Source organism: Giraffa tippelskirchi, chromosome 3, assembly GCF_054371585.1.
Source record: "Giraffa tippelskirchi isolate mGirTip1 chromosome 3, T2T-mGirTip1v1.2.pri, whole genome shotgun sequence".
Classification (NCBI taxonomy): Eukaryota; Metazoa; Chordata; class Mammalia; order Artiodactyla; family Giraffidae; genus Giraffa; species Giraffa tippelskirchi.
The window spans coordinates 48,248,144-48,274,888 of record NC_137277.1 but is presented as its reverse complement, the minus strand read 5'-3'; the positions used below and the strand labels follow the sequence as shown (position 1 = coordinate 48,274,888).

General features: G+C 52.5%; 2 protein-coding genes across 8 annotated transcripts in view; one reads left to right on the top strand and one right to left on the bottom strand.

Annotated features, from left to right (window-relative positions):
- The window catches only part of MMP28 (matrix metallopeptidase 28), a 25,912-nt gene extending 3,064 nt beyond the window's left edge, over positions 1-22,848 (top strand). The window contains exons 2-8 of one of the 3 annotated variants that reach the window (XM_081584476.1): positions 8,775-8,854; positions 9,077-9,264; positions 15,424-15,648; positions 18,320-18,565; positions 19,916-20,065; positions 20,405-20,572; positions 21,768-22,848. In XM_081584476.1, coding sequence (XP_081440602.1) covers positions 8,775-8,854; positions 9,077-9,264; positions 15,424-15,648; positions 18,320-18,565; positions 19,916-20,065; positions 20,405-20,572; positions 21,768-22,162 — 1,452 coding nt within the window. In that variant the 3' untranslated portion in view covers positions 22,163-22,848. Of the gene's footprint in view, positions 1-8,774; positions 8,855-9,076; positions 9,265-15,423; positions 15,649-18,319; positions 18,566-19,915; positions 20,066-20,404; positions 20,573-21,061; positions 21,317-21,767 lie in introns of those variants that run through there. The other 2 variants (XM_081584478.1, XM_081584477.1) reach the window with 2 other exon arrangements.
- Positions 9,617-26,745, bottom strand: C3H17orf50 (chromosome 3 C17orf50 homolog). Of its 5 annotated transcripts, none has more exons than XR_014080640.1 (6): positions 26,658-26,745; positions 24,352-24,676; positions 23,837-24,257; positions 19,054-19,210; positions 15,484-15,670; positions 9,617-10,042 (listed from the first exon to the last, which is right to left on the bottom strand). XR_014080640.1 is itself a non-coding variant. In XM_081584481.1 (3 exons), exons 1-3 carry the CDS (start codon positions 26,668-26,670, stop codon positions 24,062-24,064), a joined length of 534 nt encoding a protein of 177 aa, XP_081440607.1. In that variant the 5' UTR covers positions 26,671-26,745; the 3' UTR covers positions 23,630-24,061. The 5 variants fall into 5 exon arrangements, 1 of the variants encoding a protein (XP_081440607.1); XR_014080639.1 differs by lacking the exon at positions 9,617-10,042 and adding an exon at positions 12,763-13,072; XR_014080638.1 differs by lacking the exon at positions 9,617-10,042 and having other exon boundaries at positions 14,761-15,670.

Here is a 26,745-nt window from a genome sequence, read left to right as displayed (position 1 = left end):
TCTATATGTGTTTCTGTATATGATCAGTTGCATGGGCTTCAGTGTCAGACAGACCTGTGTACAAAAAACCACAGGTAAATTATTTAGCCTCTATAAGCCTCGGTTTTCTTTTCTGTATAATGGGGTTACTAATGCCTATTCCACAAGATTTTGGTGTGGTTTCATGAGATAATGCATGTGAAATGCGTTCTGGGCTCAGCACCGTGCCTAGTACGTAGAAAACAGTCTATCAAAGAAACTTGCTCTCAATGTTGTTCTTGTTGGTGTTATCTTAGAAAGTTGCGACCACCTGGACTGTAGCCTGCCAAGCTCCTCTGTCCATGGAATTCTCCAGGCGAGAATACTGGAGTGGGTTGCCACTCCCTTTTCAAGGGGATATTCCTGACACAGGGATCCAACCCAGATCTCCTGCACTGCAGGCAGATTCTTTACCATCTGAGCCACCAGGGAAACAGAGCTTCAAATTAAAGTCCTGGCTTGGTGACTAGTTCTCCTAGAGCAGTAATACAGGACAAAATAGTAAGGCAACTATTTTCAGCATTTGACAACAAGGCTATAATTCCTAAGAAATGGTATTGCAGTTACTATGGCTACGTTACAGATTACTTCAAATTTCAGTGAAGTAAAAGAACCGTCTATTGTGTTCATAGCTACTGTGGGTTAGAATTTCAAACAAGGCCCAGGGCAGCTTGTCTGTGCTCTGCAGTGTCTGGAGGGCAGTTGCTGCTTGCTGTCAGCTGCGGACCTCAGTTCCCCTCCACGTGGGCCTGCCTGTCCATGTGGTCTCTGCTTGTGGGCTAGTTTGGGCTACCTCTAAACATGGTAGTTGGGTTTCCTGGCTGAGTGTAGAGAGAGAGAAGAGTAAGAGATGCAGAAGGTGTATGTCTTTGTGACCTAGACTAAGAAGTTGCATGGCATCACTTCTTTTTTCTTAAAGACTTTATTATTTATTTTGGCTGCGCTGGGTTTTCCTTGCAGTGTGCAAGCTCTATGTTGCAGTGTGTAGGCTTCTCTAGTTCTGGTGCACGAGGGCACCCAAGCTCAGAAGTTGTGGCACATGGGCTTTGTATGTGGGATCTTAGTTCTCCGACTGGGGACCGAACCCTGGGCCCCCTGCATTGGGAGCACGCAGTCTTATCCACTGGACCACCTGGGAAATTCCTGTAGCAGCACTTCTGCTCTACTCCATTGACTGGACCCCCAAGCCCCAGGTGGGGGCGAAGGAACTGAAATCCCACAATTGGTGGGAGGGGTGTTGCAGTTACATCACAAGGAGAGCACGGGAATGGGAGGTGTTGTGATCATTTGGGGAAATACAACCATCCACAGACAGGAAGCCACACAAAGTGAGCCTCCTGATCACCCCAGCTCTCTGCTCGGGTTCAGGTCCCTGACGGCAGTTCAGGGAGCCAGATCCCAAACAAAGCCCAGCAGTCCTGCTGAGCTCATAGGCAAAGGTCAGAGTTCTGGAGATGGAAGGAGAGACACAGCGGAAACAAGCCGTGTGATCTTAAGCTTGACGCTTCCCATCTCCGCTCTGCAGATTCCTTTTCTGTAAAACGAAGGAGTTAAATTTCTTAGGTGACTTTTAAGATTCTCTCCAGCACTAACCTTCTTTAACTTTGGTGTGTTTGTATGCCTGTGCCTCTGCGAGTATGTGTGCGTACGTTTCATCTTCCTATGGCCATGTCTATCCATCTGGATGTCTCTGTGTGCATTTTTTTTTTATTTAAAATTTTTGGCTGCACCAGGTCTTCCTTGCTACATGTGGGCTTTCTCTAGTTTCTGTGACTGGGGGCTGCTCTCTATTTGCAGTGCGAGAGCCTCTCATCGTAGTGGCTTCTCTTGTTCTAGAACACCGGCTCTAGGGCATGCAGGCTTCAGTATTTGTGGGCACAGTCTTAGTTGCCCCGCACCATGTGGGTTCATCCTGAGCCAGGGATGGAACCCATGTCCGCTGCACTGGCAGGCGGATTCTTAGCCACTAGACCACCAGGGAGGTCCTGCGTATATTCTTGTGCCTTGCATGCATGGCTCTGTGTCTGCCCTGTGTGCACACAAAGAAATAAAATCAAGGGTTTTCCGGAGTGGGCTTTGCCTGGGAGGGGTCTGACTGCTTACAAAGCTGCATTGTGAACAAGGTCATTGTTACCCACTTAGGAAAACCAGGGCTGCTCACAGCGTTAGTGAGTAGGAAGCGCCTCCATTGCTGAGTTGCCAGACGGAGAGTTAATGAATGACATCACCACCCCAGCCCCCCTCCCATTCCCAGCCAGGCCCTGTCCTGTTCTCGGGCAGTACAGACTGTCCCAAGGGATCTGTCTGTCTACCATGCATTGCTTGGACTTTAGAACAACCAGGCAGTGTGTCCAGGAGCCGCCTTCCATATCTGTGTAGCTAGCTACTCCCACTGTGCAGGTACAACAGGAAGCTGGGTAATTTGTCTCTCCAGGGAGACTTTGGAGATTCTGTGGAATATCCACCCCCAGATGCAGTGTCTGTTTCTCATACCCCAGAGCCATTCGCCTGACTCCATGTGAGTCAGAAACCCAGAAGCCTGGGTGTGGAAGCCGTTCCCAAGAGCTCCACTCTGTGACTCACAGGGTGCACAAGAGGCTCTGCAGGGTCTCAGAGGACCACGAGTTGATGGAAAAGCAGTTGTCAAGCCAGTCTGAAAAAAACAAGACATCTAGTGAAAGCTGGATGGTGGAAGCAGGGACACAGAAGAGAGAGACTATTGGACGACTCTTCCTAAACACAACCTTAGTTAGTGCATTCTTTGTTTTAATATTTTTATATTTATTTGGCTGTGCCAGGTCTTAGTTGCAGCATTCAGAATCTTAATTCCTTGTCCAGGGATCGAACCCAGGCCCTCTGCACTGGGAGTTAGGAGTCTTAGCCACTGGAGACCAGGGAAGTCCCCAGTTTGGGACATTATTTTATGCCTTAAACTTAACCCCACATCCAGTGAGGACCATGGCTCCTTACAGTCTGGTTATTTGACATTAGAAACAAATACAAGATGGGATCTGGCTGGAGAGTGGGCAGCTAATGTTTTCCAACTTCCTTAAGGATGGAAAGTGAAAGAAAGCGTGGGGATTACGGTAAGAGGTATCTAGGTTATACCCAGACAGAACTTTGTGAATACTGAACCAGGGACAAGGGAAAGGAGGGTTAGAGGAAGGGAGTCAGAAGAGAAGGGGAGGTCTTCACCCAAAATAAAGGAAAGGGGCCAAGCTGGTCCCGCTGCCCTGAGGCCTTCAGTAGGTTCCACAAGTCAGAGCAAAAGCAGTGAATTCAGGAAGCAGATGTTTGTCTTTGTGAAGAACATACTTGAGTGCTGCCGGATACCTGTGGCTTGTCAGAGGGCCCCTTTGGATGTCATGGGAGACGTGATCCCAGCCTCTTTCTTGAAAGCCGGAGTTCCCTGCCTATGCAGCCTCTTCACTCTGCTCCTGCTTGCAGAGGAGACAGAAGGACTCTAGCGAGAAACACCCCCAGTTTTACCTTTTTTAATCTGAGGGCTGTCTCCCAGGGGCCACAGCAGGTTGGACCCTGATCCTTCAGTTGTAAAGCCTCTAAATCACTTGTTTAAATGTGAAATAAAACTTCCTGGGATAGATTTTTAAAAATTTGGATTCAAGTATGAGACACTGTGGGCTTCCCTGGTGGCTCAGCTGGTAAAGAATCCGCCTGCAATGCAGGAGACCTGGGTTCAGTCTCTGGGTTGGAAAGATCCCCTGGAGGAGGGCATGGCAAGCCACTCCAGTATTCTTGCCTGGAGAATCCCTGTGGACAGAGGAGCCTGGAGGGGTATATATAGTCCAGGGTTTCAAAGAGTCAGACACACTGAGTTACTAAGCACAACACAGCATACGAGACACTGTACTCCCTTGAGACTTACTTTTCTCATTTTTAGAATGGAAGTAACAACACCTGTCCTGCCTATGTTCTTGCGACATAATTGTGACACTCAAGCAAAGTGAGATGCCCTGAAAACCTTGCAGTAGGCAAGAGCTCACTGTGATCCTGATGACCAGAAAATATGTTTATTCATGGGACGTGCCAAAAGAGGGCTTGGGCTTCCCAGATGGCTCTAGTGGTAAAGAACCCGCCTGCTGGTGCAGGAGACATGAGAGACACAGGTTTGATCCTTGGGTTGGGAAGATCCGCTGGAAGAGGGCATGGCAACCCACTCCAGTATTCTTGCCTGGAGAATCCCATGGACAGAGGAGCCTGGCGGGCTATAGTCTGTAAGGCCACAGAGAGTCAGACATGACTGAAGCGCCTTAGCACGCAGACCAAGACAGAACATCACCTATCACCCCCTGCATCTTGACTTAGCTAATAGGGCTACAGATGTATTGGATGATAAGCACAATCACACAGAGTCACTATAGAAAGATTAAAACCAAGAGGAAACATGAGAAGGAAAAGATCACAGGTAAAGCAATGTGGTTTCTTCATGAGCTTGCCATTTTGCAATTTTCCAAGTTCTTTGTTTCATATTTGCTGCTGCAGTTCTTTTTTAAATTATTTATTTCTTTGGCTGTATCGGGTCTTAGTTGGCACACGTGGGATCTTCACTGCAGCATGCAGGGTCTTTCGGTGTGGTGCACAGACTTTTCTCTAGTTGTGGCGTGTGGGCTCAGTAGTTGTGGCTCACGGGCTTAGTTGCTCTGCAGCATGTGGGATCTTAGTTCCCTGACTAGGGATCAAACCGGTATCCCCTGCATTGTCAGCCAGATTCTTAACCAGTGGGCCACCAGAGAAGTCCTTGCAATTCTTTGATATGGAGGATGTCCTGGCCACTCTGTGGACATGAGACTGGGAGCTGGTCCCTCCTCAACTCATCTGCCAAAGGTCCCTTCCAGCAATACAGTTTTGTGTCTGTAAAGGGGAAAATAACATTTTTAATGAAGCAACTATCATAAAACTTTCCCAAAGCTTCCTCTTACTGGATTTTCACAATGCTCCTGTGAAAAACATAAGGCAGTATTCCTAACCCCATTTTATATTTTGGGGCACAGAAAGGTTAAGTAACTCTGTCATATAGTTCACACAGCTAATCAGCTGCAGAAGCAAGACTACAATAATAGAAGGAACTAGAGTAGATCTTAGCTCTAATCCAATCCCCTCACTTTATTTCTTTTAATATTTATTTATTTGGCTGCACTGGGTCTTCGCTGCATCATATGGGATCTAGTTTCCTGACCAGGGATCCAACCCAGGCCCCCTGCTTTGGGAGCATGGAGTCTTACCCACTGGACCACCAGGGAGGTCTTGCAACCCTCTCGTTTTATAGAAGAGGAAAGTGAGCCCAGAGAGACACAGGACTTGCTTAAGGACACACAGTTCTTCGCAGCACCAAGAATAAAGTTCAAGTGCTCAGTCCAGGGCCCCTGCCCTGCCCGGCTCATGACTCAGGGCTCTGGGATTCATTTGCTACACCTCACTAGTCTTGCCCTGTTCAGAAATGGCCAGAACTTCCCCTTCCTTCAGGCACTGGGTGGGCTGGGCTCTACACACCCTCCCAGGACAAGTCAGGGCAGATGAAGTACTCGAACCCCTGGAATTCTGATCCCTCTCAGCTTTCTGGGTCTGAGGAAAACCTTTTTCTCAGACACCACAGCCACTCCCAGGGCTTTACGGAGGCGACTCCCTAGGGAAGCGGCCCCAGCCCTGAGTGAGTGAGTGAGGCAGGCTAGAACAAACTTTGAGACCTGAGAGGGTGAATCATGGAGGCACACAGCCCTCCAGCTTCCTCTTCTTGCAGCTCTAGCCCTGAGCTCCATGGGGGACATGACGGGGTGGGGACAGGGCAGAGAGAAAACCTGATGGTTGGACCACGAGTCGGAGAGGAGCACCTGGGTATGGCCTCTGTGAAGGAGGACAGGGGTGATCCCAGGTGCAGCTCAGGGAGCCCCTGAGAGCGCACAGCACAGCCCCCCAAGCCTACATTTTCTCCTGGGGTCTCTTGGCCATGCTGTCACCAGTGTGTGTGTGTGTGTGTGTGTGTGTGTGTGTGTGTGTGTGTGTGTGCGCTAAGTCGCTTCAGTCGTGTCCGACTCTGTGCAACCCTATGAACTGCAGCCCGCCAGGCTCCTCTGTCCATGGGATTCTCCAGGCAAGAATACTGGAGTGGGTTGCCATGCCCTCCTCCAGGGGATCTTCCCGAGCCAGGGATGGAACCTGCACCTCTTATGTCTCCTGCATTGGCAGGCGGGTTCTTAGCACCACCTGGGAAGGCCCTCCAGCCCTGCACCCCTAGTCTTTCTCCCAGACAGAGAGGGGAGTTTCTCTCACCTTTGCAGGAGGGAAACTGAGGCAGGGCAAAGGGGGCACACAGAACGGGGTGAGGGAGACCTGCAGGAGCAGAGGGCATCTCAACCCTGCCTCCTCCTCACCCTGAGATGTGGGCCTCCCTCCACTCGACAGAACTTGAGGGCACTCAGTATTAAGGGTCCCCTGCCCGTAACTAAAATATTTTAAAATATGTGCATATTAAACACCTCTGGAGAAGGAAATGGCAACCCACTCCAGTAGTCTTGCCTGGAGAATCCCACAGACAGAGGAGCCTGGCGGGCTACTGTCCATGGGGTTGCAAAGAATGGGACACGACTGAAGCGACTGAGCACACACACATACTAAACATAGAATAACTATAATGGAGTTCTGAAATCCTGATAATCCCCATTATAACATTTCAGTGCTTTTATGGGAATATAAAGTGTCAGATTCTTAACATTTCTTTTACTCATTCTTTTGGTGTCTCTTGGCTGGTGTCCTGGATACTTGCACGCTCTGCCTGCTGGAAATTCAGCTCTGCTTTGAAACCCACAGATTCCCAGAGACCAGGCAGCCCAGAACTTCCCCTCAGATAGACCCCTGAAAAAGGCTCCAGCCCTATCCTGCCCTCCACCCACCTTGCCTGCCAAAAGTACCAGGTTCTGGCAGCCCAGCCAGGAAACAGGAGACGCCACTAGTCCACTTCCCCCTCTCCTCCCGCTCTGTCCAAGGCTTCGTAGTTCCAGAACCAGAGCCAACTCCCTGATAAGGGCTAGGTGGGTTTTGGGGGGTGGAACACAGGGAGTGCCACCCTGTTAGCCTGTGACTCAGTCTCTCCCAGGTCACTCACTCAGCGAAACTGCCTCTAAGGAAACATTAATTCCTCCCTGGCTTCCTGTAGAAAGCCACTCTGTCCACCCTCCCCAAGGGAGAGGGAAGAGGCACAGAAGAGAACTAAGCACCGTGAGGCAAGTCTGAGATAGAGGGCCTGATTAACAGAGGCACATCTGCCTTGTTCAAAGCACTTGCTGTCTCGTAGAGGGGTTGCCTTCCAAAAGTCTCTTGTTGATTTCCCCACTAAGGTCGATCAGCCAGATCAACTGTGTATTGTGTGTCCACTACACCAGGCAACTATGCTAGATGGACACTGCTGTATTTAATCCTTCTGAGAATCCAGTGGGGTTATTTCTGTTCTCACACTGGGGGTGAAGAAATGGAGGCTCAGAGAGGTCCCTGGACATCCAGCAGAGTCATGGTGGGGAACAGATTCTTGATTCCAAGCCCAGCGGTTATTCTATAATGCCACACTAGTTTGAGCCATAAAGAGTCTTCCAGATTAAGCCCCGAGAACTCCTTTAATCCAAGGTGCAACCCCAAACAGTGTACCTATGCAAAGAGACTGGAGAAGGAAATGGCAACCCACTCCAGTATTCTTGCCTGGGAAATCCCAAGGACAGAGGAGCCTGGCGGGCTACAGTCCATGGGGTCACTCGGACACGAATTAGCGACTAAACCATCACCAACATGCAAAGAGAAAGAGGGAAACAATAGTGCTGAAATACCAATAAATTAGCACAGAAAAACAATAAAATGGACTTGGAAAGAGTTTGTCTAGAATGAGGGTTCTTTAGGGAATAGGGCTGTATTGAGAAGAGGGTGTAGAGGTTGCTGGAGATCGAGGTAATGAAATCCACAAGAAGGAGGCGGGATACCTGCAAAGGTTTAGGGGCTGCTTACTTAGTGTGGTTTTGTTCCTAACTTGTACCTTTCCCTTGAAGCAACGGCTATGATTGGAGTTGATCTGAGTTAAGAAATACAGCAAAGAGAACAAGAAAGACAGAAAATTATTTCTGGATAGGTAACATAGCAAAGAGGGGTAAAATGAAGAGTCGATGTGTCTATATAAGAATTCAGGAGCTGAGGTGGCATTTTTTTTTTTTTTAATCCATTGATGGGACTTTATCAATGAGAAGGGCAAACAGGAAGCCCAGTGCTTCATTCGCCTGAGGGGCTGGACTGGTGATAGATATGGGCAGTGAGTCACACACTTCTCTCCACTGGCCTCCAAGAACTATATCCACGGACATCCCTGGTGGTCCAGTGGGTAAAGCTGTGCTCCAGTGCATGGGGCCTGGGTTTGATCCCTGGTCAGGAAACTAGATCCCACATGCCGAAACTAAGAGTTCATATGCGGCAGCTAAAGATCCTACATGTTGCAACTAAGACCCAGTGCAGCCAAATAAATAAACAATAAAATTTTTTAATAAATTAATTTAAAAAAAGAGCTATATGCAGCTCATCAGTGGTGGCCAGGAACTGAGTCCAGGTTCTGACTCTGATGCCAGGATTCTTTTTGCTGTAGCTCATAGAACCAGTTGGGAATAGGATGAGCCTGGACGTGAAGTCTGTGCCATGGACCCTAGGAGACTCAGGAAGGGGAAAGGATGCTACAGTGTGGGGAAAGCTGATGTTTGTCTCTCCCCCAGGCATTCCTGGAGAAGTATGGATATCTCAGTGACCAGGTCCCCAGTAGTCCTTCCTCCACGCGATTCAGTAATGCCATCAGGTAAGGCAGAGGGATGTGGAAGACTTGGTGATGCTGGCGTACAAAGCTTGGGTCACCGCTGCTTTCCTCCTAGAAGGCTGGTCTCCCACCTGTGCCCAGGATGTCATACTCATGGCTCCCTTCCCTGTCCCCCACCGCTTGCTATCTCCAGGGAAGCTCCCTGCCTTCCCCTGCACCAGCCAGCCTCCCGCTGTGGTCCTTTATCTCAATTCCTCCTAACAGGGAGTTCCAGTGGGTGTCCCAGCTGCCCGTCAGCGGGGTGCTGGACCCCGCCACCCTGCGTCAGATGACGCGGCCCCGTTGTGGGGTGGCAGATACTGACAGCCAGGTGCCTTGGACCAAGAGAGTCAGCACCCTCTTTGCTGGACGCTGGGCCAAAATGAGGCGTAAGAAACGCTTTGCAAGGCAAGGTGAGTACTGTTAAAATCTAGGTGGGTTGGAATTCCCTGGTAGCCAGAAAAATACTTCTCAACCTCGGACCAGGTTCTGTCAATAACCTCTTTTCCTTAAGGAGGGCCACTGGGACCTCTCAACCTAAAGCTCATGTTTGTGAACACAAACATTTAAACCAGAATGATGCCTACATTGATGAACTTTCATTGTGTAGGTATTTTCCAGAGCAAACCGCATCAAGCCCACTTAATTCCTTGATCAATTTGTTATGTATGGCAGTTGAACCATCGCCAACGTTTTCTTTTATATTTGACTGAAGTCATTTTCATCCGAATCAATTCTTTTTTCATAAGAATTATTCAGCAAAGATGTGATTCATCAATCAGTTTTATTTTGGCCACGGCACATTTTTTTTTAACAGCGTTATGGAAATACAATTCATGTACCATACAATTTACCCACTTAAAGTGAACAATTCAGTGATTTTTAGTATATTCACAGCATTGTACAACCATCACTACAGTCTCATTTCAGAACATTTCCATCGCCTCAAGAAGAAACCCCATCCCAACAAGGAAACAGTCTGTCCCATTCCCCTGCCCCCCAGCCGTTGGCAACACTGATCAACCTCCTTCCCGACTCTTTGAATTTGTCTATTTTACACATTTTCACCTCACAGTTTTTGCCATTGTACTTCTCCTTGTGTGGTTTTGGGATTTTTCTTCCCTTCTTTCTCCTCCTCCACTTTCTCCTTCTTTGTCCAAACCCAATCTTTCAGGATCAGGTGTTACAGATCTAAGATTTATGAAGAAGATTTGGTTCTTGTCAATTCTTTGTCAATAACAAGTTTGACTGTGTAATTTTAACATCTTGTCTAATTTTCTCTGATCAGTTTTTTGCAGTTTTCCAGATTTCTAACAAGACGAGGTTGCTCAGTCAGGTTCTCATCTATTATTAATTTTACTATGAGCACTTCAGGCCATTGCCTGTTTTAATTTGCATTAACTACTTTGGCTGACAATACCCATTAGGAACAGAACAGAAGGCATGCTGTTTTTTTTATTTCTTAGCTGATTTGTAAGGAAATTGTGGGCTGTTCCCCTCAGCTGTCAGAGGATGGGTGTTTCCAGGTGTTTGCCAATCCGGTTCCACTGTGTCCACATGTGCAGCCTCTCTAGGTGCCCAGTACTGCCCGAACGCATTCCTGGTAGAACAGAGAGGAGTGGTGGGGGTCCGGACTCTGCAGTCAAGATGTCCTCAGAGTCAGCATGTTCTGCCGCCCCCCGTGCTTCTGGACAGCAGAGGGGAAGGCTGAGGCGGAATGGAGGAGCAGTATGAGCTGGAGCAACAGCCCTGGATGGATCAGGGGCTCTGAGTTTAGTTGTGTGACCTGGGCTGTGTCACTTGCCTCTGTTTCCTCACCTGAAACATCTGTGAAGGAGAGGCCCTGATTCCTAAGGGGAAGGGACTTGTTGTGAGAATACAGTGGAAAATGGGGCCCCAGACAGTCTCATTAGCGACACGTCCAGGCTAGAGCTGGTGTCCCAGAGAACTGAAGCGATGCCTCCTGGGCACTCAGGACACGACCTGAGCACAGGGATGCAGCCTCCAGGCAAGTATCTCATCTTTTCACGCCCCAATGGAGGAACTGATGGAGTCCATTTATCACTATCCAATTTGAAGCATTCTTTTTCTTTTAACTTTTTATTTTGTATTGGAGTATAGCTGATTAACAATGTTGTGATAATTTCAGGTGAACAGCGAAGGAACTCAGCCGTACATACACATATGTCCATTCTCCCCCAAACTCCCCTCCCACCCAGCCTGCCACATAACACTGAGCAGAGTTGCCTTTGCTATACAGTACATCCTTGTTGGCTACCTTGTGGGTAGCCTTTCCCTTCTCCAGGGGATCTTCTCAACCCAGGGATCGAAACCCAGGTCTCTCACATTGCTGGTGGATTCTTTACCAGCTGAGCCACAAGGGAAGCCCCAGTGTGTCCATGTCCATCCCAAACTCCCTAACTGTCTCATCCCCCCATCTTTCTCCCCAGCAACCATAAGTTTGTTGTCTATGTCTGTGAGTCTCTGTCTGTTTTGTAAGTTCATTTGTATCATTTCTTTTTAGATTCTATATATAAGGGATGCCATATGATATTTCTCCTTCTCTGTCTGACTTACTTCACTCAGTATGACAATCTCTAGGTCCATCCATGTTGCTGCAAATGACATTATTTCATTTTTATTAATGGCTGAATAATACTCCATCATATATATATGTACATCCTCTTTATCCATTCCTCTGTCGATGGACATTTAGGTTGCTTCCATATCTTGGCTACTGTAAAAAGTCCTGGAGCATTCCTTTTGAACATTAATCCGTGCTAAGGCACCTCCTTCCCCATCTCATTGTCTGACACCGTCCCCCTCTGTCCAAATAGGAGTGGCCAGACTAGACAGAGAATTTCCCTCTCGTTCACAACATGCACTACAGCAGCTTGACTTCCTTTACCTCCTGGATGGGAAGACATTTCCTAGAATGGAGCTGTGAGCTTGGCAGGCACTAAGCGTTTCCTATGCCTTAGGAAAGAAAATGTAATAATTAATGGGCTTCCCTGGTGGCTCAGACAGTAGAGAATCTGCCTGTAATACAAGAGACCCAGGTTGGATCCCTGGGTTGGGAAGTTACCCTGGAGAAAGAAATGGCAACCCACTCCAGTATTCTTGCTGGGAGAATTCCATGGACAGAGGACAGAGGACAGGGGAGGCTGGTGGGCTACTGAGCCTTGATGATGTGCCAAGCATGGTTCTACACAGATTAACTCATTTTATTCAATAACAACTCTATGAGATGGGTCCCCTTATCACCCTCAGTTTACAGATGGGGAAAATGAGGACCCAAGAACTTGGGCAACTCTCCCAGGGCCACACAGCCAGAGTGTAGCCAAGCCTTCTTGTCATTGGGAGGATTAAGTGATCGATCGCCAGATGTGAAAAACCCCAGAACGTGGGTAGGTGCATAGAAAATGATGTGGGTTTCTAGACCAGTGACTTTCCATGATGTGGATGAATGTTGTACTGATGAAGCTGGGCACCAGGGTTGCCAGATAATACACAGGATGCCATTTAAATTTGAATTTCAGATGAACAACAAGTAATTGTTATGTTTTCACATACTTATACTTAAAAAAAAAATTTTGCTGTTTATCCAAAATACACATGGAACTAGATGTTCCGTATTTTCATTTTGCTGAATCCGGCAACCTCATTCCAAGCACCCAGTCCCCTCTGTGCCTACAGGGCTGATATTCAAAGCTCCCCAAACCTCCCACAGCTGATGCAGGTGAGGGCCCCAGGGGATGTATCTGGGATATAAAAGGAAGGAGTGGGGATATTGACTGAGCACCCACCACATGCCAGGCAGCTTCGTGTTGCTTTTCCATTTGCTGTTTCACTTTTACCAGCAGGTGAGTCTTACCAACCCCACTTTGCAAGTAAAGAAACTCAGGCTTGGAAAGATTCAAATAATTTGATATTCGAGGTTGTAAACAGAGGCACGGGGATGTTAACCCATGTTTTCTCCATAATATCAGTTCCCTGTTGGGGATCAGAACTTCAGGGTCCTCCCAAGCAAGGAGTCTAGCTCTTTGCCCTTCCCCATCTCTTTTTTTCTCCCTCCTCCTTTTTGGAATTTGGGGCAAAGGTGTAGGAGGTGTGATGCCTGGTGCTACTGGTGGCCTGAGGGTCGCCATGGAAACCAGCCCTGCCTGGCCAGGAGTTTGGGATGGGGATCCGAAGTGGCTGGCCTTCTCCAAGGACACACACCTAGAAGAAGCCAGGGGGTAAAGGGTCAGGCTGCTGGCCCGGTGGTTCCTTGCTCCCCTCCCCTGATCCAGCTCCGTTCCTAAGGACAATTAGTCAGTTTCTCTCAATTCCCATTTCTGTTTGTCCTCCCTAGCCTCCCCACTTCTTGCCCACAGAGTGAGGGGCTCCCCTCGCTGCAAAAAGGCAGGGGGAGCTGCCTCATACTTTTCTAGAAGCTTGAAGGTGGCAGGGGAGAGTCTGAGAGCGGCTCACCCATAGCAGGGTGGGGAGCAGCCCAACGCCAGCCTGTCCGGTGCCCAGTGAGGACTTGTCAAAGAGAAGCGTTCCTGGCATAGAGTGAACCCTCAGGCGGCGCCTCTGGACTCCAGGCCTTCCTCTGCCCTCCTGGGCTCCCTCCCTTCCTTAGATCCTTCCCTCTTTCCTCCCTGAGGGTTGCTCACTGGCTGGGAGTGGTTGGGTGGCCGCCAGGCCCTAAAGGCCCAGGAGGCAGCCTTGCCTTGCATGGAGCTTGGCTGGGGGGTGGGAGAAGGGACAGTCCCTCCCCACTGCCATGGGGCATGGAGGGGTGGAGAGGAGGGAAAGGGCGCTCAGCTCTTCTGCTCTCCGGAGAATTCAGGAGAATTTCAGCTCTTGCAGGGCCCCTGCTGTGATGCAAAGAAGTGATGTTTAGGCAAATTTATAAGCCTTGAGTCTTAGCCAATGTGCCTGCTTATCAGTGTCCGGGCCTGGGCTCAGGGCCAAGCTCCACTACTCACTCATTCTTTTTTTTTCTTAAGAGGTTCTATCTTTATTTTTTTCTGTTTTTGTTTGTTGTTTTTTTGGCCATGCCGTGCCACATTCAGGATCTTAGTTCCCCAACCAGGGATCAAACCCGTGCCCCCTGCGTGGGGAGGGCAGAGTCTTGACTCCTGGATGAACAAGGAAGTTCCTGCTCACTCATTCTGAGTCCTTTCCTCCTGGTCTCAGTCTCTGCAAAACAGAGCAGAGAGATGGATAAGGAGATGATCAAATGTCCATAACTTCACCCCTCCTACCTGGCTTAGGCAAGGACAGTCCCAGGACAAAAGGGCAGGAGGTCTGAACCTTCACCTGGTCTCCCCTCCAAGGAGAGAGGGGGCGTCCTCCAACACAGTCAGGCCTGCCCTGCCCACTCATCACCCATGCTGCAGGAAGTCTGGTCCATTTGGGACATGTGTGAGTGCTAAGTCGCTTCAATTGTGTCCGACTCTTTGTGACCCCATGGACTGTAGCCTGCCAGGCTCCTCTGTCCATGCGATTCTCCAGGCAAGAGTATTGGAGTGGGTTGCCATGCCCTCTTCCAGGGGATCATCCCTACCTAGGGATCGAATCCTCATCTCTTATGTCTCCTGCATGAGCAGGCGTGTTCTTTACCAGTAGCTCAGGACACTGAGACCCAAAAGACAACAGAATTCTCGTGCACTCCCAGGAGTCCTGCCTCTGAGCTGCGAGTCTTCCATTTGGGGGTCACAGTCCCAGTCCCTGAGCTTGCAGGGCTCAGAAATAGCCCATGAAAAACTCTGGGAGCTGGACCTTCTGAGCACCCTGGTCCTGGGTGACCAATGAGCTGCAGAGGGACGTGGTTGACTGGGGACTCGGGCAAGAGGCCAGAGGCTCCGGCCTCGGGGAGGAACTGCAGTTTGGGGCAAAGGAATAGGAACTCTTCGCTTAGTGGAAATGGAAAAATTTCTCTTGGTCAGTGACAAAACACACCCTTTGTTCTTATTTGTTTTCACCTCAGAGCTCTGCAGAGTCCCTGAGGAAGTGAGGGGGGAGGGCCGGGGGTCAGAGAAGGATCTCAAATAAATGGGCCTTGTGGTGTCTTGTGAGGGGCAGGCCTGGGGGCACGGGAAAGGAGAGACAGCAGGAGAGCGAGAGGGGTGGGGAAGAGGAAGGGGAAGACAGGAGTCACAGTTGCAGCCCCCATGGCCCCCCTTCCTCCAGCCCCACACGGTAGTCAGGGGCTGGGATCTGCTACCAGCAAGAGGCGTGGCTCAGTGTTCAAGCTCAGTCCAGGTGCTGGGGAAGGTGACCCCAGACTCGAGAGTCCTTGGGGTTGGGGACCCTTCTTGAGTCGAGGCTCCACATCCCCCATCACACGGGGACCTCCCCAGGCCAAGCCACTGGACTAGGGACTGTGCAGGACAAGGGTCACTTTGTCAGTCTGAGAGCAGTGTCTCTACCAATGGGGGGCTTCCTGGGGCCAAGGCTGTGTCTCCTTCATCAGTTCAGGGACTTCCCGGAGGAGGGCCCATCTCCCCATCAAAATGGTCCACAGGGCCAGCCCCAGGCTCTGCAGCAGCTGTGACTGACGCAGCCTCTCTGGGTGGCAGGCAACAAGTGGTACAAACGGCATCTCTCCTACCGCCTGGTGAACTGGCCCCAGCACCTGCCTGAGCCCGCAGTCCGGGGGGCCGTGCGTGCTGCCTTCCAGCTGTGGAGCAACGTCTCGGCGCTGGAGTTCTGGGAGGCCCCGGCCACAGGCCCCGCTGACATCCGCCTCGCGTTCTTCCAAGGGGACCACAACGACGGGCTGAGTAACGCCTTTGATGGCCCAGGTGCTGACACTGAGCCTCTCTCCTACAGGGCAGGAGGGAAACCCCCAAGTAGGAAAGGCAGTCTGGAGAGAGCAGTGGAGGGTTCGCTCCCCCTTTAGGATTTGGCAGGCTGCAGCACCCCCCCCAGAGAACCCTCAGTCTTCCCACCTGTAGAATGGGAATAGTGGTCCCTACTCTCTTAGGTGCCACGTGGCTGAAGGGTTGGTCACATGAGGTTCTGCATGGAAAGTGTTTTGCAAACTCTAAGGAGTATTATCTCGACTGGGAGAACCTCCTGGGGTCCTGTCCTCCATCCCCTGCCTCTTGTCAGGCTGGTGCCCCTCTTGTTCTCCAGGAGTGGATGTTCCTTCAGACCAAGGCTCTACAAACACCTGGAGGCCACCACAACTCCACCCCTACCATCCCACCACCCACTGCACAGTCACTGATGCAGGGCAAGGGACATTCTATCCCCTCCATGCCAACTGCTTCACACACCCACCGCCCAGACCCTTCTCCTGTTTGGTCCCCAAACTAACGGCTTACCACCCTTCAGTTATAAGGTAAACTGCCCCCATCCTGGTCAGCCCAGCACTGGCCTTCATGACCTGAATACAGGTTATCTGTGTATCTCCTCTCCACTAGGGAGGCAAGGAGATCTCATTAGACCCCTTCAGGATGGCGACTTAAGCCCTTGCATGGCCTGGGAACTTGGGCCCCCACATCCCCTGCACCTTCCTACTTTCATCAAGCCCACTCAGAGCAAAACCCACTTCTAAGCCCTGCTCCTGGGACCCAGGGTAGGACTGGGAGAAATCCAGGCTTTACAAGAATCCACATGTACCACTCACATGTGCTTGCATGTAACTCCTTTCACCCACAATATCGCCATGAGATGCTGATAGCCGGACCCAGGTGGAGTCTGGTTGCTAAGACAGCACTGGACTGGGAGTCAGCTCTCTGATTTGAAACTGGCGTTCTTTTGAGTTTATATCTTCTCCCTTTGAAACCTGCCCATCTGTCTTCCAGGATCATGGTGAGGGTTACACAGTAAGGGCTTACATGGCTCAAAACAACTTGAGGCATGTTCAAAATTAGAAGCAAGTATTCCTCCTACGCTGGCTTCCCAGTTGGCACTAGAGGTAAAGAACCCACCTGCCAATCCGGGAGACATAAGAGATGCGGGTTTGATCCCTGGCCAGAAAGATTCCCTGGCAGAGAGCATGGCAACCCATTCCAATATTCTTTCCTGGAGAATCCCATGGACAGAGGAGCCTGGCACGCTCCAGTACACAGGGTCACAAAGAATCAGACATGACTTAGTGCACGTGCACACACACACGCACACGCACACGCGCGCGCACGCGCACACACGCGCACACGCATGCACACGCGCACACACACACACACACACACACACTCCCTCTCATGGCCTGCTCTCCATGCCCGAGGAGGCTCCCTCTAATGGCAACCTCCCAAATTTTGTCAGTCACCGCTGGCCTGGGCTGCAAGAAGGCCATGTCGGAAGGACTTTCAATGGGCTTCTAAGCCAGCATCATTGCAGTGCTGTTTCCTGACCCTTGGGGAAAATGAATTCTGAGGGGGTAAGGCTCTAGAAACTACAAAACTGCATTTGGGCCCTGCTATAAGCTTGAGGATCACTGATCCAGCCCATCTCCCTCTGCTCACACCTATTACAAGCAGGGAAGCAGAGACCCGCAGAGGGTCCTGGCAGAGGGAAGGCAACAACAAATGAATGCAAGTATTTTTTTTTTCTTTCTTCTTTTCTTTTATTTCTTGGCTGCACTCACAGACACGCAGGCTCTTAGTCACCTTAGTTCTCTGACAGGAATCAAATCCTAACCACTGGACTTCCAGGGAATTCCCCTATATATACTTCTTAATAAAGAAGCCAATACTTCCCCATAAACACACTCAGCACCCAGATGAAGAAACAACATTACCAACACCCCAGAAGTCTCATTATGCCCCCTTCTGGGGTAACCACTGATCCCTAATCCTAGATCTCTTCGAAAATAAGTAGTAGTAATTACCCACAGCAGGCTCTAAGGATTACATGTGACATACACATGTACTGTGTGGTGTGCTCAGTCGTGTCCGACTCTTTGCGACCCCATGGACTGTAGTTCTCCAGGCTCCTCTGTCCATGGGGATTCTCCAGGCAAGAATACTGGAGTGGGTTGCCATGCCCTCCTCCAGGTGATCTTCCCCGCCCAGGAATCGAAACCATGTCTTTTTGTCTCCCGCATTGGCCGGTGGATACTTTACCACTAGCACCACCTGGGAAGCCCTATGGGCTGTGCACACATCCCTTTTTAATCTTCAGAACAGCCCTGCGAGGATCAACTCTCTTAATCAACATTCTCATTTCTCGGATCTAAGAGCTAAGACACAGAGGCCTTGAGCTATCTGCCCAGGTCACGGCAGCTAGGATAAGTGGTTAAAACCAGGCAGTTTGGCCCCATGCTCTTTGCACACCACGCGGCCTCCGAGGCGGCCAGACCCGCAGCCTAGTCATCTGTTCATTGCTACACACTTCCGCCTCTGCCAGACTCAATTAGGAGGGGAATCAACCATCAGAAAAGCACCCACACCCACGCCAACGGCGTTTGCGCGGGGCGGTGGGGGGTCGGAGGCGCCAGCTGCCCCTGACCCGCCGCGCCGCCTGCAGGGGGCGCCCTGGCGCACGCCTTCCTGCCCCGCCGCGGGGAAGCGCACTTCGACCGAGAAGAGCGCTGGTCCCTGAGCCGCCGGCGCGGCCGCAACCTGTTCGTGGTGCTGGCGCACGAGATCGGCCACACGCTCGGTCTGACCCATTCGGCCGCGCCGCGCGCGCTCATGGCGCCCTACTACAAGAGGCTGGGCCGCGACGCGCTGCTCAGCTGGGACGACGTGCTGGCCGTGCAGAGCCTGTATGGTGAGAGCCTCGGGCGCGCACGCCCCTCCCCACCTGCCCGGGACCCCCAAAGCTCTTCAAATAGAATTCCCCCCTCCTAAGCGCAGGAAACTGGCTTCCCCATCACTTGTCCTTTCCGATCTGCAGCTTCAGACTCCCCTCAAATCTGAAAAACCTCATCTCCCGCTCTGCTGCTTCCCAACGCCTGGCCTCTAGCATCCCGACCCATCCGTGGGCACAGCTCTCCTTTGCTTTCCAATTGTCTATTCCTGCCCAACCCCCGGCCGCGCAGTTCCTCTCATACGCCTCCACCAACCCAGCCCCGCCCCATCATTCCTGCTCCCAGCTCCATGGGCTCTCTTCCAAACTTTTGCCCCCATGACGTTGATGCCCACTCTTTCCACCCAACCCCGCCCTCTCGCCCCCGAGCCTGGGTCTCTGCCTGGCGGTGTAGTTAGACAAGGTCTTCCCCAGAATGAGTTGACCCGTGCTGCTGCCCAGAGACTTACCTGGATCCAAGGCCTGCCTCGGCCTGGGGGGCTGCGTCCCTGAGTACGTGGGGGCGGTGGACAGGGCCAGGATCCCTGGGATCAAGTCTCCATTTCATATTAGGCTAGCAGTTGCTCATGGGCAAAGCATTTCCTCTGTTAGAATCCTCAATTTTACCTTAAAAAAAAAAGGAGGGGGGGATAATTTAGGCCCTGCTTACCCCCACAGGGCTGTTGTTCTAGTGTCTATGAACATGCTTTGTAGCCCAAGAAATCCTCACAAACATAATAATAGCAGCTGATATTTCATGAGTGTCTACCATGGGCCAGGCACTTAACACTTAACAAGAAGTAAGTATCTGTTTATCCACAAATGAAGAGAATGGGGCTCAGAAAAATTAGATAACTTGTCCAAGGTCACACAGCTAGGAAGGCGCAGACCAGGATTCAGGAACTAAGGCCAAATTCTAAGCTTGTTAGACTCTGCCTCATTCTCATAAACCAAGTGCAGTGATGTAATTATTATCACTGCTGTCATCATCACAGCATGGGTCCCTGAACTCTGTGCTCCTACTATCTGCATTGTCCAGGACTCAGGAAAGAAGACCCTCTGCCCTTCTTAGTTCCAAACCCTTGTTTATTTCCCCACTCCAATTTTACCCTTTCACAGACTGTGGGGTAGGAAAGAGCACTTCTGAGTTTGGTGCTATAGTTAACACCAACAACCAAGGATAACTCTTAACCCCCACCACCCACCCCTGCTCTCCTTCCCTGCACCTGTCAGATAATGAAATGAACCAAGGGGGAGGTCTTGAGCCCTCAACACCCCTCCCAACCAGTGTGTGTTCTTTCCTGCTTTCCTCCTCCTCCTCCCCCCACCAAGGGAAGCCCCAGGGGGGCTCAGTGGCCATCCAGCTCCCGGGAAAGCTGTTCACTGACTTTGAAGCCTGGGACCCCCTCAGACTCCAGGGAAGGCGCCCCGAAACCCGGGGTCCTAAATATTGCCATTCTTCATTCGATGCCATCACTGTAGGTAAGATGGTCCCACTGGTTCCTCGCTTCCTTCTTTCCTACTCGCCCCCCGCCCCGCATCTCCAGGGGTCTCCGGACCTGAAGTACAAGGTTGAGAGGGTGGCAATTATAAAATCCAGAAATCCCAAGTCACAAGCATTCCTCAGGGTAGCAAACCCACGCCAAGCAAAACCCTGCTTCCTCCTACACTTTCCCTTCTGTCCCAGCTGTGTACTCCTCATCCTCTCTGCTGGGTCCTCTCTCATCAGTTTGGGAAGCTAGGCTCTAGGGAAGCACCTCCCCTGGAAGGAAGGCAGGAGGCTGACGGTCACTCCTCGACTCTCTTCTTGTCTCCGGGCAGACGGACAACAGCGCCTGTACGTTTTTCAAGGGAACCAGTTCTGGGAGGTGACAGCTGACGGCAATGTCTCAGAGCCCCGCCCACTGCGGGAAAGGTGGGCGGGGCTGCCCCCCCACGTTGAGGCTGCCGCTGTGTCATTGGAGGATGGAGACTTCTACTTCTTCAAAGGTACCAGCCCTGGGGCAGATGAGAAAATTGAGTCCTAGCGGGGGCGGAATCTGCCCGAGATCAAAAGAGGAGAGGAGTCTCAATTGCAATCTAAACCTGCGGCCCCAAGAATTCTCCTAGGAGATTCCTTTAGTGATGGATTGGGAGGCACAGGTGCCAAGGTTGTCCCAGGAGAGAGGTTGGAAGCGTTTCAGAGACAGGGAGGCAGAGGATAGCTCTGAGCTCTGAAATACAGCAGAAGAATGAACCTTCTTTAGAAGCCTAGCTGTGTGAGGCTGGGCCTGTCACTTAACTCGTTGTTGTTGTTGTTGTTCAGTCGCCAAGTCATGTCCAACTGTTTGTGACCCCATGGACTGCAGCCCTTCAGGCTTCCCTGTCCTTCACTATCTCCCAGAGTTTGCTCAAACTCACGTCCATTGAGTCGATGATGCCTTCCAACCATCTCCTTCTCTGTCACCCCCTTCTCCTCCTGCCCTCAATATTTCCCAGCATCAGGGTCTTTTCCAATGAGTCAGTTCTTCACATCCGGTGGCCAAAGTATTGGAGCTTCAGTTTTAGCATCCATCCTTCCAATGAATATTCAGGACTGATTTCCTTGAGGAGTGACTGGTTTGATTTCCCTGCAGCCCAAGGGACTCTCAAGAGTCTTCTCCAGCACCGCTTTTGGAGCTTGAATTTGTTGAATGGGGAAGAGAATCCCTCAGCCTTGTTGGGAAAGGAGGATTAAAAGGACATAATGTCTGAGGAATGTGCAGTGTATGACATGAGAAAAGTGTTTATTCTTTGATTCAACCAATCCTGAGTGCCTTCTGCACACTGGGTTGGAGGTGTTGGGATACAGTAGTGATCGAAATAAAAATCCACCCCCTCACAGAACTGTTGGTAGTAATGGCCTTGGAGAAAGCCCTTGGCCTTGTGGGAAGTCCATTACTCACCTGGGAGGGGGCGTGCTTCCTGCCAGGGGTGGGGAGGGTCCTTCTGCGCTCCCCACCCTCTGTCGACACCTGCTGGAAGTTGAGGCCACAGCAGTTCCTCCTCCTCTGCAGTTTATCACTGATCTGTTTTGGTTATCATGAATACTAACCACCTTGGGCTCCAACTTGATGGGGAGTAGCGGTGTAGGGGGACAGGGGTGGGGTACAGAGCCAGAGGGCGAGAGCCGCCAACTCACCCTGGCCCTTCCAACATCCCACAGGGAGTCGATGCTGGAGGTTCCGGGGCCCCAAGCCAGTGTGGGGCTCCCCACAGCTGTGCCGGGCGGGGGGCCTGCCCCGCCACCCCGATGCTGCCTTCTTCTTCCCTCCTCTGCGCCGCCTCGTCCTCTTCAAGGGCACTCGCTACTACGTGCTGGCCCAAGGAGGGCTGCAGGTGGAGCCCTACTACCCTCGAGGCCTGCAGGACTGGGGCGGTGTCCCCGAGGAGGTCAGTGGCGCCCTGCCCAGGCCTGACGGCTCCATCATCTTCTTCAGGGACGACCGCTACTGGCGCCTCGACCAGGCCAAACTCCAGACAACCACCTCGGGCCGCTGGGCCACAGAGCTGCCCTGGATGGGCTGCTGGCACGCCAACTCAGGGGGCGCCCTGTTCTGAAGACACCCCCACCTCTTAGTGAACCGCTGGTGCCTTCATGGCCAATGTGTGTCCCCTGCCCCAAGGGCAGACAAGCCTCTGAGCTTCCCCGCAGAAGCCCGGGCAAGAAAGGTGGTCTGTGTTTGTTCCCTGGAGAATGTATTTGTACTGTCAAGACATTGCATTCAGGATCCCATTTCCCAACCAGGGATCGAACCCCTGTTCCCCTGCAGGGGAAGCACGGAGTCTTAACCACTGGACCACCAGGGAAGTCCCGAGACATTGATCATTGTGGGATCAACTCAACAAGAAGCTAAAAAGGGTCCCAGACCCCATGGGCCCTTTCCCCAGGGATTCCTCCCCAGGCCTCGAGGATTCTGTCTCTGCCCCAAAGGTGCAGTTTCTGTCCCCGAGGCCACAGCACTGGACAACCAGGAAGGCTGCCAAACTCAGCGGAGAAGTTAGGACACTTTTCCAGACTGTCCCTTCCCCTCAGGACCTCCTAACTTGGTCCCTAAAGAACTGTGTCTTATTTAATCAGAGGCCCTGCCTCCAGGAAGCTTGTATGATTTGGGTACCAGAGTCTCAAACCTCAGGAGAGTCAGGACCCAGGACAAGGAGACCAAAGCAGACCTGCTGGGCCCTGTTTGTTTTTTTTGTGGGGGGAGGGTTAGAATAAAGAGGTGCTCCCAGTGAGTGGACCTGGAGCAGGGGAGCAGCTTCCTTGGACCAGTGTCCAGTGAGAGCAGGCGGGCATGGATGCTGGGGAGGGGGCAACCATGTTCTTCTTTGTCCCAGCCAGGCCCAGTGAGCTGTGCGTGTGTATAGTTGTAATGGGGAGAGGGGGCCTGCCGCTCTCCTCAAAAAGCAAAATGTCCTTCGCCCACTCACCCTCCAGGCCAGATGGAGAACCCTGTGTGGCCGCAGGAGGACAGGGGCCTCTCTAGAGGTCTGGCTGCTGCAGGCGCTGGGGGCCTCTGTAGACTGGGAGAGCCCCGGTGCTCACAATGGCCCCGTTGTCCTGGCCACACACGAAGCATTCCAGGAGCTCCCGCTGGCTGGCCAAGAATAGCTGGGATTCCTGGAGAAGGACCCAGCTCCCCAGCCTCCCGGTCTTCAGTCTCAGCAGGCTTCTGGGCTAACTCTCTAGTCCTGCCCACTCCACACCTGCCAGGGCCTCGTCGGCACACACACTGACCGCAGTCAGAGCGGCCTTCCCGCGGAAGGGGAGGAAGGTCTGGCCAGCTTCAGCCCTCAGCTCCCAGTGGGCATTCCTGGCGCGGAGCCTGCCTTTTTTCTTCTTGGCGGGCGGTGGGGAGAATGGCCTTTGACTGCCCTTGGCTGCAAGGGCTTGGTTCCGCCCCGAGCTGCTGGGAGGCGGCTCTCCGCCTGCCCTTTTCCCTCCGGCTTGAACCCGCGGGAAGGGCAAGGAGGGCTGATCTTTATCACGCTCACCGGGGTCCTCACCCCTCCTCTAGGCCCTGACACTTGGATCAGAGGTTTTATTGGAGGATTTGAGGGGAGGGGCAAGTTTCCCAGAGGGGTTATTTACTTTAGGCGATGCCTGTGCCCACCGGGCCAGAAGGAACCTGAAATACCCAAGAGATAAGTGTGAGGGCTGTGGGCAGGGGACGGGAGTCAGGTGGGCGATGGGCACCGCGAGCTGACTGGGGAGGCGCTGTTGCAGGAACGGACCTCCAGGTGATGATGTTGGGCTCCGCACAGATGACAGGTGGTGCCGCCACATCGGGGATGCGCCTGCTGGTCTGCTCCGAGAGGGCGGCGCCCCGGAAGGGCGGCTCTCCGGCACGTGATCGACGTCGGGGAAGAGAGGAGTGGGTTGCGGGCAGTTGGGATGGAGGCGAGGATGGAGGGCTGCAGAGGCCGGGATTGGTGGCGACGGTGGCGGTGGGGTGGCGCTCAGGGGCCGCCGTGGGCAGGCCGCGCCTTCCCCAGATCCGGGTGCTCCAGAACGCAATGCGCCACGTAGCTCGGCGAGCTGTGCAATTTCCTGCACTTCTTGCAGAAAAGGATCTCGCAGCGCGCGCAGCCCCCGCCGCGCGGCCGCCGCCGCCGCGTCTCCAGCACGCACGGCTCCTCGGGAGGGCTCCGCTTCCTGCGGGCGGGGACCGGGGCGCTCAGGGCACCGCGCCGCTAGCTCGCGCCGGGCGCCCCGGGCATCCCTCCCCCGCCGCGGGGCGCGCCCTCACCTGTCGGCCGGCGCGGCCAGGCCGCCTAGCAGTGCTAAGGGGCTGAACCAACCCCAGAAGCCGCTGTCCGCGCGCCGCAGCAGCGCCACCTGCTGGGTGCTGGACTCCTGGCGCAGCGGGTAATACGACACCGAGCCCCGCTCACGGCCCTCGCCGCCCTCCGCCTCCCCGCCGGCCTTGGCCTCGCCCTCAGCCGCGCTCTCCTCCGGCAGCCTCTCCTCGTCCTCGTCCTCCTCCGACTCCTCCTCCGAGGCTTCGGCCTCCGCCTCTGCCTCCCTGGCCCGGGGCTCCTCCAGCTCCTTCTTCCACAAGGGGGCCTTCACGCCTGCACGGGGGTTGGGGGAGATCAGTGAAGGGTCCTCGCTGGTACCCTGACTGTGGCGCATAACCTGAACCCCCCCAAAAAGGCAGGCGCCCGAAGCACGTGCATGAGATGCGCGGGGCCAGCAAGATTCCAAGAGAGGGTTTCCAGAATGTGCAGGATTTTCTGGGCAAAGAGGGGCCTAATTTCCTAGGTCCCTGAATTTCCTAGCTGAAGAAGGTTCGGGGCAAGTCTGATTGCTTCTGTCAAGCACCGTTTCCCCATCTGTAAAATGGAGAGGAAACAGTGCCCATCTCAAGGGTGACTGAAAAGCAGGTATCAGATGGAGTCTGTGTGAAGCGCCTGGCCCGGGGCTGGGACGCAGGGGGAAGCCAACAACAAGCAGGTACAATGAGGCTTGAGCCCAGGGATGGTGGTTCATCACCCACTTCCTTCTAATTGGCCCCGGGGTGGGGACTGATGTCTGTGCAGCTGTCAATAATCATGAAGTGCCCCGATTGGAATTTTAATAGGTGATTATCTATATTTTGTTTTCTGCATGGAACGGGATTTCCTTCTTCAAAATGGGCCTTGCCTTAAGAAAGCCCAGCGTCACTTGCGGCAGGGTAGGCAGGCAGGAGAGCACACAGCACCTCTGCACGATTAGGAAAGGGAGCCTCCGATGCGCAGACCAATCCAGAAAAGTGCCCGGTATGGGCGGACTAAATGGAAATCCACCCTTACCCCCATACACACACGCCGGGAAGACCAATTAGGAACAGGCCTCTATTCGTCCTTCCAGGTTTGATTCCAAGCTTGCCGGTTGGATTTCAGCCATCCCTGATCCCCCCCTTGCTGATGTTCAGAGCACAAATTCCACAATCCCAAGCAGCAGTCCTGGCAGGCGGGAAGTTCCTGGGCTGACATGAAAGTAACCGACCAGGAGGTGTCCACCACTCACTCAGCAGACGCAGGCCCAGCCCTACCATGTGCTCTGCGGTCTGCTGGATCTGGGGGGCTAGACTTGCAGGGAGGAAAAGGAGGAGGAGGGCAGGGAAGACACAGCTCCTGGGGATTCCCCTAGAAAAGTCTAGAAAATTTTCCATTGATCCCTGCCCATCTCGTTTAAAGAGGTTGGAAACAAAGGGGAGTGATAATAAAGTTAGCGTTCCAGGCACATGTGCTGAGTACCAACTGCACGTAGTCACCTGGCTAACCGCCTCATATGTCCTGCTGCTTCCCAGCACTGTCTGGTAGGTGATGAGGTAGGTAAGAGAGGGGCCTTTGAATTTCAACCAAGACTTTTGAAAGCTTTCCAAAAAAAAATGTTTCAGAGATTCTACCAGTTCTTGGTATTGCTATAGGTGGAGAACCAAGATCCACTGTTTGTTTTTTTTCTGGCCAAGCCACATGGCTTGTGGGATCTTACTTCCCAGATCAGGGCTCAAACCTGTGCCCCCTGCAGTGGAAGTGCAGAGTCCTAACCACTGGGCTGCCAGGCAATCCCCAAGTTCCACTGTACTTTTATTTAGGAAAACACATTAAGGAGACTTCTGGTTGTGAAAGGCCAGACCTAGGGCACAGCCAGGAAGGGGTGCTGGGGACATGTTGGAAGGATGAGGAATTGGAGAGGGAGGTTGGGGCTTTGGGGGCCAGGCTGTGGAGTTTGAACGCTGTCCTTCAGCAGTTGGGGAGCCTCTGGACATTTTGACACAGGGATGTGCTCAGAGCATCCTTCAAGATGTTTCCCCTGACAGAAGGAGACAGACAGAGACGCAAGTAGGAGTCATTACAGTGGTCCAGGCCAGAGAAGATGAAGATCCGAACGGCAGCAGATGAAGATGAGAGAGGCGATGTCAAGAATATTCAGAAAAGAGAGGGGAGAGGGCTTGTATATGGATGGGTTAACTGAGAAAAGGCTGGACTTCTACTCTGGGGTTGCCATGGTGATGAGCTTGTTGGTCCACCCTGGGGTCAAGAGACCACGTCCTGCAGCCTCACTCACCATGTTTATCCATTCTCCCCAAGGTCGTGCTGCCCTCTTCCCCTGATCAGGCAGAGGGATGGGAGAGAGTTCCCATAGAGCTTGGTCT